Source organism: Oncorhynchus gorbuscha, linkage group LG02 (genome assembly GCF_021184085.1).
Source record: "Oncorhynchus gorbuscha isolate QuinsamMale2020 ecotype Even-year linkage group LG02, OgorEven_v1.0, whole genome shotgun sequence".
NCBI lineage: Eukaryota > Metazoa > Chordata > Actinopteri > Salmoniformes > Salmonidae > Oncorhynchus > Oncorhynchus gorbuscha.
In genome coordinates, this window is record NC_060174.1 from 111300948 (window position 1) to 111313447 (window position 12500).

Here is a 12500-nt window from a genome sequence, read left to right on the forward strand (position 1 = left end):
GAGGAGAGGACTGAATGAACAATGAACTGGTGAGAAGAGAGGAATGAATGAACAATGAACTGGTGAGAGAGGAGAGGACTGAAGGAGACAATGAAGGAGAGGAGAGGAGAGGAGAGGACAATGAGAGGAGAGAAGAGAGGAGAGGAGAGGAGAGGAGAGGAGAGGAGAGGAGAGGAGAGGAGAGGAATGAATGAACATTGAACAGGGGAGAGGAGAGGACTGAATGAACAATGAACTGGTGAGAAGAGAGGAATGAATGAACAATGAACTGAGGAGAGGAATGAATGAACAATGAACTGAGGAGAGGAATGAATGAACAATGAACTGGGGAGAAGAGAGGAATGAATGAACAATGAACTGGGGAGAGGAATGAATGAACAATGAACTGGGGAGAGGAGAGGAGAGGAGAGGAGAGGAGAGGAGAGGAGAGGAGAGGAGAGGAGAGGAGAGGAGAGGAGAGGAGAGGAGAGGAGAGGAGAGGAGAGGAGAGGAGAGGAGAGGAGAGGAGAGGAGAGGAGAGGAGAGGAGAGGAGAGGAGAGGAGAGGAGAGGAATGAACAAGACGTTGAGATTGCAAAACTTTGCAAAAGGTGATTTTATACCTAGAATATAATGACAATAACATAATGTGACAAAGGTGATTTTATACCTGAATGACAATACAGTAGAAAGACATTCATTTTAAATTACATTCACTCATTCAACAAGGCGTGTGAATATGTCAACTCATGTGTAAACGTGTGATCACGTGAGTAGAAAAGGTATCTCTATTGACAGTCCTTTGACTTGGTGAAACGTATCAGTAGCTACATTAGTTTACATTTTGTCACCATATCACCCCCCCCCATACACACACACACACACACAGACAGAGAGATTGTCATAACCAACCCCAACCAAACCCTAATGTCTGCAGACAGTCAATCAACTACAGAGGACAGACGACAAGCTCAATATTATAATAACGAGAACACTAGCTGAATATTTAAAAATATATATATTTATAAAAAATGATCATATGAAAGCACAGGAAATAGTATAGCAGCGTAGTTTCCGGTAACAGAACTAGCTGCATGAACACTAACCCATCCTGACATCCAACAGACAAATGGATTAAAATGAGTTAGGGTTACCCATCCCAACCGTAACCATCCCAATATCACAGATAATAAGACCCTCCCAATATCACAGATAACACCCATCCCAACCGTAACCATCCCAATATCACAGATAATAAGACCCTCCCAATATCACAGATAATACAACCCTCTCAATATCACAGATAATACGACCCTCCCAATATCACAGATAATACAACCCTCTCAATATCACAGATAATACGACCCTCCCAATATCACAGATAATAAGACCCTCCCAATATCATAGACAATAAGACCCTCCCAATATCACAGATAATAAGACCCTCTCAATATAACAGATAATAAGACCCTCCCAATATCACAGATAATACGACCCTCTCAATATCATAGACAATAAGACCCTCCCAATATCATAGACAATAAGACCCTCCCAATATCACAGATAATACAACCCTCTCAATATCACAGATAATACAACCCTCCCAATATCACAGATAATACAACCCTCTCAATATCACAGATAATACAACCCTCTCAATATCACAGATAATACAACCCTCTCAATATCACAGATAATACAACCCTCTCAATATCACAGATAATACAACCCTCTCAATATCACAGATAATACAACCCTCTCAATATCATAGATAATAAGACCCCCCCAATATAAAATATAATACGACCCTCTCAATATCACAGATAATAAGACCCTCCCAATATCATAGATAACAAGACCCTCCCAACGATAAACAATACAACATCACAGATAAAAAGACCCTCCCAATAACACAGATAGTAAAACCCTCCCAATAGTATAGAAAATAAGACTGATAATAAGACCTCCCACAATATCACAGATAATAAGACACTCCCAAAACTACACATGAAACCAAAACAATAATAAACAAATAAAAAAAAGAGAGAGAGAGAGAGAGAGAGAGAGAGAGACAGAGAGACAGAGAGACAGAGAGAGAGAGAGAGAGAGAGAGAGAGAGAGAGAGAGAGAGACAGAGAGACAGAGAGACAGAGAGAGAGAGAGAGAGAGAGAGAGAGAGAGAGAGAGAGAGAGAGAGAGAGAGAGAGAGAGAGAGAGAGAGAGAGAGAGAGAGAAAGAGACAGAGAGAGAGAGAGAGAGAGAGAGAGAGAGAGAGAGAGAGAGAGAGAGAGAGAGAGAGAGAGAGAGAGAGAGAGAGAGAGAAAGAGAGAGAGAGAGAGAGAGAGAGAGAGAGAGAGAGAGAGAGAGAGAGAGAGAGAGAGAGAGAGAGAGAGAGAGAGAGAGAGAGACAGGGAGAGAGAGAGAGACAGAGAGAGAGAGAGAGAGAGAGAGAGAGAGAGAGACAGAGAGAGAGAGAGAGAGAGAGAGAGACAGAGAGAGAGAGAGAGAGAGAGAGAGAGAGAGAGAGAGAGAGAGAGAGAGAGAGAGAGAGAGAGAGAGAGAGAGAGAGAGGAGAGAGAGAGAGAGAGAGAGAGAGAGAGAGAGAGAGAGAGAGAGAGAGAGAGAGAGAGACAGGGAGAGAGAGAGAGAGAGAGAGAGAGAGAGAGAGAGAGAGAGAGAGAGAGAGAGAGAGAGAGAGAGAGAGAGAGAGAGAGAGAGAGAGAGAGAGAGGGGAAGAGAGGGGAAGAGAGATTCTGGTTAGGGTTTGGGTAATTGTCAGGGCTACAGAGAGGGGAAGAGAGACAGAGAGGGGAAGAGAGATTCTGGTTAGGGTTTGGGTAATTGTCAGGGCTACAGAGAGGGGAAGAGAGATTCTGGTTAGGGTTTGGGTAATTGTCAGGGCTACAGAGAGGGGAAGAGAGATTCTGGTTAGGGTTTGGGTAATTGTCAGGGCTACAGAGAGTGGAAGAGAGATTCTGGTTAGGTTTAGGGTTGGGGTTAGGGTTAGGGTTTGGGTAATTGTCCGGGCTACAATAGCAGCAGTGGATAAAATCAGAAGGTAATCTCATCCTTACAGATTAACATTGTTTCCAATTTAATATAATCTAATACAGACATTTTATCCATAACTCAATCTACAATCTAATACATCCATTCCTGATCCAGAACTCTAATAAATGTCCATCTAGAGATCTGGGTTTGGGGTAATGTCCCACTAGAGGTCTGGGTTTGGGGTAATGTCCTACTAGAGGTCTGGGTTTGGGGTAATGTCCTACTAGAGGGTTGGGTTGGGGGTAATGTCCCAACTAGAGGTCTAGGTTTGCGTTAATGTCCTACTAGAGATCTGGGTTTGGGGTAATGTCCTCCTAGAGCTTTGGGTTTGGGGTAATGTCCTACTAGAGCTCTGGGTTTGGGGTAATGTCCTACTAGACGTCTAGGTTTGGGGTAATGTCCTACTAGAGGTTTGGGTTTGGGGTAATGTCCTACTAGAGGTCTGGGTTTGGGACAATACCCTACTTGAGGTCTGGGTTTGGGTTAAGGTTAAGGTTAGTTGTGCATCTGAAGGTTTATGTTACTGTGACCTGGGATTTAAAGCATGTCAATTGCTTTTCAACCTGAGGAAATGCAGCATATTTTGAAGCTAGACGTTGTTTACTTACAGAGACACAAACACAAGTTCAACACCATTGTCCAATGCACGCTCCTCACCAACCTTAGGACCTGGGGACTGAACACCTCCCTCTGCAACTGGATCCTGGACTTCCTGACGGGCCGATCCCAGGTGGTGAGGATAGTTAACATCACCTCTGCAACTGGATCCTGGACTTCCTGACGGGCCGATCCCAGGTGGATAGTTAACCTTTGCTACACTGATCCTCAACACTGGGGCCCCTCAGGGGTGCGTGCTTAGTCCCCTCCTGGGCTCCTATTGACTGGCTGCATTACTGCTTGGTATGGCAATAGCACCGCCCTTGATCACATGGTGCTATAGAGGGTGGTGAGGACAGACCAGTACATCACTGGGGCCAAGCTCCATGCCATCCAGGACCTCTATATCAGGTGGTGTGAAAGGAAGGCCAGGCAAATAATTAAAGACTCCACCCAAGCCATAGACTGTTCACTCTGCTTCCGCGCAGTACCGGTGCATCAAGTCTGACATCAACAGGCTCCTGAAAGGCTTCTATCCTCATGCCATAAGACTGCTAAATAGCTAACTAAAAAGCTAACAAAATGGCTACACGGACTATCGGTGATGACCTTTGTATTGTATTTTTATTTTTGCACAGTCTCTATGCACACTCACAGGGCCCTATACACTGATACTCCAACACACATACAAAACACTCGCTCCATCATCTGCATACACACACATAATATGTACATACAGTATACTGACACACTCACTCACATACAATCATCATATACACTGCTGCTACACCACTTCAACTTAGTGGATTGGGCTATTTCAGCCGTTGCTGACAGGTGTATAAAATTGAGCGTACACCCATGCAATCTCCAAATACAAACATTGGCAGTAGAATGGCCTTACTGAAGACCTTAGTGACTTTCAACGTGGCACCGTCAAAGGATGCCACCTTTCCAACAAGTCAGTTAATCAAATTTCTGGCCTGCTAGAGCTGCCCCGTCTACTGTAAGTGCTGTTATTGTGAAGTGGAAATTTCTAGGAGCAGCAGCGGCTAAGCTGTGAAATGGTAGACCACATAAGCTCACAAAACGGGACTGCGTAGTGCTGAAGCGCATATCACCGTGAAAATCGTCTGTCATCGGTTGCAACACTCACTACTGAGTTCCAAACTGCTTCTGGAAGCAACGTCAGCACAAGAACTGTTCGTCGGGAGGTTCATTAAATGGCCGAGCAGCCGCACACAAGCCTAAGATCACCATGTGCAATGCCAAGCATCGGTTGGAGTGGTGTAAATCTTGCCGCCATTGGTATTTGGAGCAGTGGAAACACGTTCTATGGAGTTATGAACCACTCTTCATTATCTGGCAGTCCGAGGAATCTGGGTTTGGTGGATGCCAGGAGAACGCTTCCTTCTTGTATGCATAGTGCCAACTGTAAAGTTTGGCGAAGGAGGAATAACGGTCTGGGGCAGTTGTTCATGGTTCGGGCATCTTAGATCCAGTGAAGGGAAATAATTCAATAACATTGAATTCTGTGCTTCCAACTTTGTGGTAACAGTTTGGGGAAGGCCCTTTCCTGTTTCAGCATGACAATGCCCCCTTGCACAAAACACACTTTAAAACACACACACACACACTCATATCTAGGATTGGAAAACATTCTGAGGTCAGTGGATGAACAGAAGATGAAGGAGAGGGGAACAGAAGACAGAGAAAAGCTGTTGGTCCATGGTCTCTGGAGAGGTGTTACAGGTCAGTGGATACAGGTCAGACATACTGTTCTTTAGGGAAGGTGTAGGGTGCAAGGCCGGGAGGGGGGGATAGGGAGGGGAGGGAAGGATATCTGAAGACAGAGGAGGGATGGGAGGCGGGGGAGAAGGTATTGTTGGAGTGGGCGTAGGCGTGCTGGGAGAGGAAGGAGAGGGGAGGGTTGATAGGTGGAGAGTCGGGGAGGGAGAGGGGAGGGTTGATGGGGGGAGAGTAGGGTTCTGGGTAGTCATCCTTGTTGCAGGCCAGTCGGTAGCTGACATAGTCCGCTGTGTTGGGGAGGTCCTCATACACCCTCCCTGACCGCTGTGAAGAGAAGACAGACAGGTAGATAGTTAGTCCGCTGCGAAGAGAAGAGAGACAGACAGGTACATAGTTAGTCCGCTGCGAAGAGAAGAGAGACAGACAGGTAGATAGTTAGTCCGCTGCGAAGAGAAGAGAGACAGACAGGTAGATAGTTAGTCCGCTGTGAAGAGAAGAGAGACAGACAGGTAGATAGTTAGTCCGCTGCGAAGAGAAGAGAGACAGACAGGTAGATAGTTAGTCCGCTGCAAAGAGAAGAGAGACAGACAGGTAGATAGTTAGTCCGCTGCGAAGAGAAGAGAAGACAGACAGGTAGATAGTTAGTCCGCTGCGAAGAGAAGAGAGACAGACAGGTAGATAGTTAGTCCGCTGTGAAGAGAAGAGAGACAGACAGGTAGATAGTTAGTCCGCTGCGAAGAGAAGAGAGACAGACAGGTAGATAGTTAGTCCGCTGCAAAGAGAAGAGAGACAGACAGGTAGATAGTTAGTCCGCTGCGAAGAGAAGAGAAGACAGACAGGTAGATAGTTAGTCCGCTGTGAAGAGAAGAGAGACAGACAGGTAGATAGTTAGTCCGCTGCGAAGAGAAGAGAGACAGACAGGTAGATAGTTAGTCCGCTGTGAAAAGAAGAGAGACAGACAGGAGATAGTTAGACAGACAGACAGACAGGTAGATAGTTAGTCCGCTGCAAAGAGAAGAGAGACAGACAGGTAGATAGTTAGTCCGCTGCGAACAGAAGAGAGACAGACAGGTAGATAGTTAGTCCGCTGCGAAGAGAAGAGAGACAGACAGACAGGTAGATAGTTAGTCCGCTGTGAAGAGAAGAGAGACAGACAGGTAGATAGTTAGTCCGCTGCGAAGAGAAGAGAGACAGACAGACAGGTAGATAGTTAGTCCGCTGCGAAGATAAGAGAGACAGACAGGTAGATAGTCTGCTGTGTTGGGGAGCACACACAAATACACACACCACAATAACACACAAAAACAAACAGACACACATAGACACACAGACACACACACACTCCTCTACCTGGAACTCATCACCAGGTTTTCTCCTGGCAGGAGGAGGAGCCAGTTTAAGAGAAGGAGGAGAGTCTGTCCTGGAGAGAGAGACAGAGAGAGTGAGAGAGAGGAAGAGAGAGGGAGGGAGGGAAATGGAGAGAGAGACAGAGAGAGAGAGAGAGAGAGAGAGAGAGAGAGAGAGAGAGAGAGAGAGAGAGAGAGAGAGAGAGAGAGAGAGAGAGAGAGAGAGAGGAGAGGGAGGGGGAAATGGAGAGAGAGAGGGAGAGAGAGAGGGAGGGAGGGGAAATGGAGAGAGAGACAGGAGAGGAGAGGAAATGAAGAGAGAGAGAGGGAGGGAGGGAAATGGAGAGGAGAGGGAGTGAGAGAGGGAGAGGGAGAGGGAGCGAGGGTGAGAGAGAGGAAGAGAGAGAGAGGGAGGGAGGGAAATGGAGAGAGAGACAGAGAGAGAGAGAGAGGAAGAGAGAGAGAGGGAGGGAGGGAAATGGAGTGAGAGAGGGAGTGAGAGAGGGAGAGGGAGAGAGAGAGCGAGAGTGAGAGAGGAAGAGAGAGAGAGGGAGGGAGGGAAATGGAGAGAGAGACAGAGAGAGAGAGAGAGGAAGAGAGAGAGAGGGAGGGAGGGAAATGGAGAGAGAGAGGGAGAGAGAGAGGGAGAGGGAGAGGGAGAGTGAGAGTGAGGAAGAGAGAGAGAGGGAGGGAAATGGAGAGAGAGACAGAGAGAGAGAGAGGAAGAGAGAGAGGGAGGGAGGGAAATGGAGAGAGAGACAGAGAGAGAGAGAGAGGAGAGAGGAGGGAGGGAGGGAAATGGAGAGGGAGAGACAGAGAGAGAGAGAGGGAAGAGAGAGAGGGAGGGAGAGAAATGGAGAGAGAGACAGAGACAGAGAGAGAGAGAGAGAGAGGGAGAGAGAGGGAGGGAGAGAGAGAGCGAGAGTGAGGAGAGAGAGAGGGAGGGAGAGAAATGGAGAGAGAGACAGAGAGAGTAAAGCAGTCAAATAAAAATAAATGATTTAAACTATAAATATGCATAGACCATCAGATCATTTTATTTAACTAAGTCAGTTTAAGAACAAATTCTTATTTGCAATGACGGCCTACACCGGCCAAACCCAGACGACGCTGGGCCAATTGCGCGCCGTCCTACGGGATGCCCAATCACAGCTGGTTGTGATACAGCCTGGCTTTGAACCAGGGCCTGTAGTGATGCGTCTTACACTGAGCTGCAGTGGCTTAGACTACTGGGGAACCCCAAGAAGGTAGTAGAGAAGGGGTGGGAAAGGAAAAGCATTACCTTATTTATCTCTAAATACCACAAGGAGTATGCAAGTGAAGTTTAGTCTACTGCTGTAAGTTGTTTGTCTTTGAATAAAGCAGGTAATCCTTCTTAAAGTCTTTATGAGTTTATTATGGTGTCAATTCCACTAATATTTCACATTGTTCATCTGCATAATTTAAATTGAATATTCAAAACATGAGGCAAATTCCATTTGATAAATAATCCCAACAACATCTATTGTGCCACTAACTGGTCTGGCCATTTAAATTCACACAGTTTCTAAGGACATATACGTAAGGTTTACATACCAAATGTCATGGACATTGGTTCAGTTACAGTTTTTAACAATTACTTTGGCACTAATTTCAGAACCTTGTGGTCATTTTTCAAAACTCAAAACGGTCATCACTTGTAACAAAGGCTGCCCAATGTTCAAAACATTGCATTGTGCATTCATATCGTTAAAGAAACCTTGCACTTGCAGAATCATTGGTTCAAATAACTCATTTATCATGAAATACCATTAGAACATTAATTTAGATCACCCACACACAAGATACCGATAGTTTCACTGTGTAGTTGTTCGTACAACCATTAAATATTGTAGTACAAAATATGTGATACATGTTTCATTATGCTACCACATGTAAATACATCACTGTAAAATAACTAGTAGAGAGAATACTACAGACACAGTGGAATCATTGAACAAAATGACATTTAGTCGCTCTGGATAAGAGCGTCTGCTAAATGACTTAAATGTAAATGTAAATGTATTGATGAAATACAATAAAATCACAACATAGGTTTCTTTGAATCAAAGCAAAAATAATTAGCTACTAAAAAATAAAAAACAGTTAACGGTCAACTGCAGTGTTCCTCACCTGACTGTAAGAAGCAAAACTAAATATTGATTACTGTACTTCTATATATTTCCATCAACCCTGTCTTGTGGATTTGGCCACAGGTTCTCATCCACATCACAATGGATGTTTTCATTAGCCAATCATCTTGGGAAGAATCTTGGGGCGAATCCAGGCCTGACACTGGTCTGACACTGGTCTGACACTGGTCTGACACTGGTCTGATAAAATCATGTAGTAACCAAAGAAGTGTTAATAAACACATCCAAATATATGTTATATTTTATATTCTTCAAAGTAGCCTTTGCCTTGATGAGAGCTTTGCACACACATTCTCTCAACCAGCTTCATGAGGTAGTCACCTGGAATGCTATTTCAACAGCCTTGAAGGAGTTCCCACATATGCTGAGCACTTGTTGGCTGCTTTTCCTTCACTCCGCAGTCCAACTCATCTCACCCAAACCATCTCAATTGGGTTAGTCGTACTCATCAGGGTCTTGACCTGACTGCAGTTCAGCGTCGTAACCGACTTCAGTGGGCAAATGCTCACCTTCAATGGCCACTGGCATGCTGGAGAAATGTGGTCTGATTTGAAACTGGATGAATCCCGGTTTCAACTGAACCGGACAGATGGCAGACAACATGCGTCATGTGGGCAAGCCGTTTAAAGATGTCAACATTGGGAACAGAGTGCCCCATGGAGGAGGTGTGGTTATGATATGGGCAAGCATAAGCTACTGACAACAGAGAGCATTCCGGCGCCGACAGAGATGGCCGCCTCGCTTCGCGTTCCTAGGAAACTATGCAGTTTTTTTTTTTTTATGTGTTATTTCTTACATTGGTACCCCAGGTCATCTTAGGTTTCATTACATACAGTCGAGAAGAACTACTGAATATAAGATCAAATCCGAGCAAGGGTAGCATTCCAGAGGGACATCAGAGACTGTAACGTTCCTTGCTTCACGGAAACATGACTCACTGGAGAGACGCTATCGGAGGCGGTGCAGCCAACGGGTTTCTCCACGCATCGCGCCGACAGAAACAAACATCTTTCTGGTAAGAAGAGTGGCGGGGGCGTATGCCTCATGACTAACGGGGACATGGTGTGATGAAAGAAACATACAGGAACTCAAATCCTTCTGTTCACCTGATTTAGAATTCCTCACAATCAAATGTTGACCGCATTATCTACCAAGAGAATTCTCTTCGATTATAATCACAGCCGTATATATTCCCTCCCAAGCAGACACATCGATGGCTCTGAACAAACTTTATTTGACTCTTTGCAAACTGGAATCCATTTATCCGGAGGCTGCATTCATTGTAGCTGGGGATTTTAACCAGGCTAATCTGAAAACAAGACTCCCTAAATTTTATCAGCATATCGATTGCGCAACCAGGGGTGGAAAAACCTTGGATCATTGTTACTCTAACTTCCGCGACACATATAAGGCCCTGCCCTGCCCTCCTTTCGGAAAAGCTGACCACGACTCCATTTTGTTGTTCTCTGCCTAAAGACAGAAACTAAAACAAGAAGCTCCCACGCTGAGGTCTGTCCAACACTGGTCCGACCAAGCTGACTCCACACTCCAAGACTGCTTCCATCACTTGGACTGGGATATGTTTCGTATTGCGTCAGATAACAACATTGACGAATACGCTGATTCGGTTTTGCGAGTTCATTAGAACGTGCGTTGAAGATGTCGTTCCCATAGCAACGATTAAAACATTCCCTAACCAGAAACCGTGGATTGATGGCAGCATTCGCGTGAAACTGAAAGCGTGAACCACTGCTTTTAATCAGGGCAAGGTGTCTGTTAACATGACCGAATACAAACAGTGCAGCTATTCCCTCCGCAAGGCTATCAAACAAGCTTAGCGTCAGTATAGAGACAAAGTAGAATTCAAATTCAACGGCTCAGACACAAGAGGTATGTGGCAGGGTCTACAGTCAATCACGGACTACAAGAAGAAAACCAGCCCAGTCACTGACCAGGATGTCTTGCTCCCAGGCAGACTAAATAACTTTTTTGCCCACTTTGAGGACAATACAGTGCCACTGACACGGCCTGCAACGAAAACATGCGGACTCTCCTTCACTGCAGCTGAGGTGAGTAAGACATTTAAACGTGTTAACCCTCGCAAGGCTGCAGGCCCAGACGGCATCTCCAGCCGCGCCCTCAGAGCATGTGCAGACCAGCTGGCCGGTGTGTTTACGGACATATTCAATCAATCCTTATACCAGTCTGCTGTTCCCACATGCTTCAAGAGGGCCACCATTGTGCCTGTTCCCAAGAAAGCTAAGGTAACTGAGCTAAACGACTACCGCACCGTAGCACTCACTTCCGTCATCATGAAGTGCTTTGAGAGACTAGTCAAGGACCATATCACCTCCACCCTACCTGACACCCTAGACCCACTCCAATTTGCTTACCACCCAAATAGGTCCACAGACGATGCAAACTCAACCACACTGCACACTGCCCTAACCCATCTGGACAAGAGGAATACCTATGTGAGAATGCTGTTCATCGACTACAGCTCGGCATTCAACACCATAGTACCCTCCAAGCTCGTCATCAAGCTCGAGACCCTGGGTCTCGACCCCGCCCTGTGCAACTGGGTACGGGACTTCCTGAAGGGCCGCCCCCAGGTGGTGAGGGTAGGCAAAACATCTCCACCCCGCTGATCCTCAACACAAGGGTGCGTTCTGAGCCCTCTCCTGTACTCCCTGTTCACCCACGACTGCGTGGTCACGCACGCCTCCAACTCAATCATCAAGTTTGCGGACGACACAACAGTGGTAGGCTTGATTACCAACAACGACGAGACGGCCTACAGGGAGGAGGTGAGGGCCCTCGGAGTGTGGTGTCAGGAAAATAACCTCACACTCAACGTCAACAAAACTAAGGAGATGATTGTGGACTTCAGGAAACAGCAGAGGGAACACCCCCTATCCACATCGATGGAACAGTAGTGGAGAGGGTAGTAAGTTTTAAGTTCCTCGGCATACACATCACAGACAAACTGAATTGGTCCACTCACACAGACAGCATCGTGAAGAAGGCGCAGCAGCGCCTCTTCAACCTCAGGAGGCTGAAGAAATTCGGCTTGTCACCAAAAACACTCACAAACTTCTACAGATGCACAATCGAGAGCATCCTGGCTTGCTGTATCACCGCCTGGTACGGCAACTGCTCCGCCCACAACCGTAAGGCTCTCCAGAGGGTAGTGAGGTCTGCACAACGCATCACCGGGGGCAAACTACCTGCCCTCCAGGACACCTACACCACCCGATGTCACAGGAAGGCCATAATGATCATCAAGGACAACAACCACCCGAGCCACTGCCTGTTCACCCCGCTATCATCCAGAAGGCGAGGTCAGTACAGGCGCATCAAAGCTGGGACCAAGAGACTGAAAAACAGCTTCTATCTCAAGGCCACCAGACTGTTAAACAGCCACCACTAACATTGAGTGGCTGCTGCCAACACACTGACACTGACTCAACTCCAGCCACTTTAATAATGGGAATTGATGGGAAATTATGTCAAATATATCACTAGCCACTTTAAACAATGCTACCTAATATAATGTTACATACCCTACATTATTAACCTTATATGTATAAGTATATACTGTACTCTATATA

At 46.0% G+C, this 12500-nt stretch overlaps 1 protein-coding gene across 1 annotated transcript in view; it reads right to left on the bottom strand.

The window, feature by feature from the left end:
* Nucleotides 1-2769: 2769 nt before the first annotated feature.
* LOC124015635 (nectin-1-like) overlaps nucleotides 2770-12500 on the bottom strand; it is a 53805-nt gene continuing 44074 nt past the window's right edge. Inside the window, exons 10-11 of the mRNA XM_046331007.1 lie at nucleotides 6723-6792; nucleotides 2770-5696 (exon numbers count right to left, since the gene is read on the bottom strand). Of these exons, the coding sequence (XP_046186963.1) occupies nucleotides 5391-5696; nucleotides 6723-6792 (376 nt within the window). The 3' untranslated portion in view covers nucleotides 2770-5390. The remainder of the gene's footprint in view (nucleotides 5697-6722; nucleotides 6793-12500) is intronic.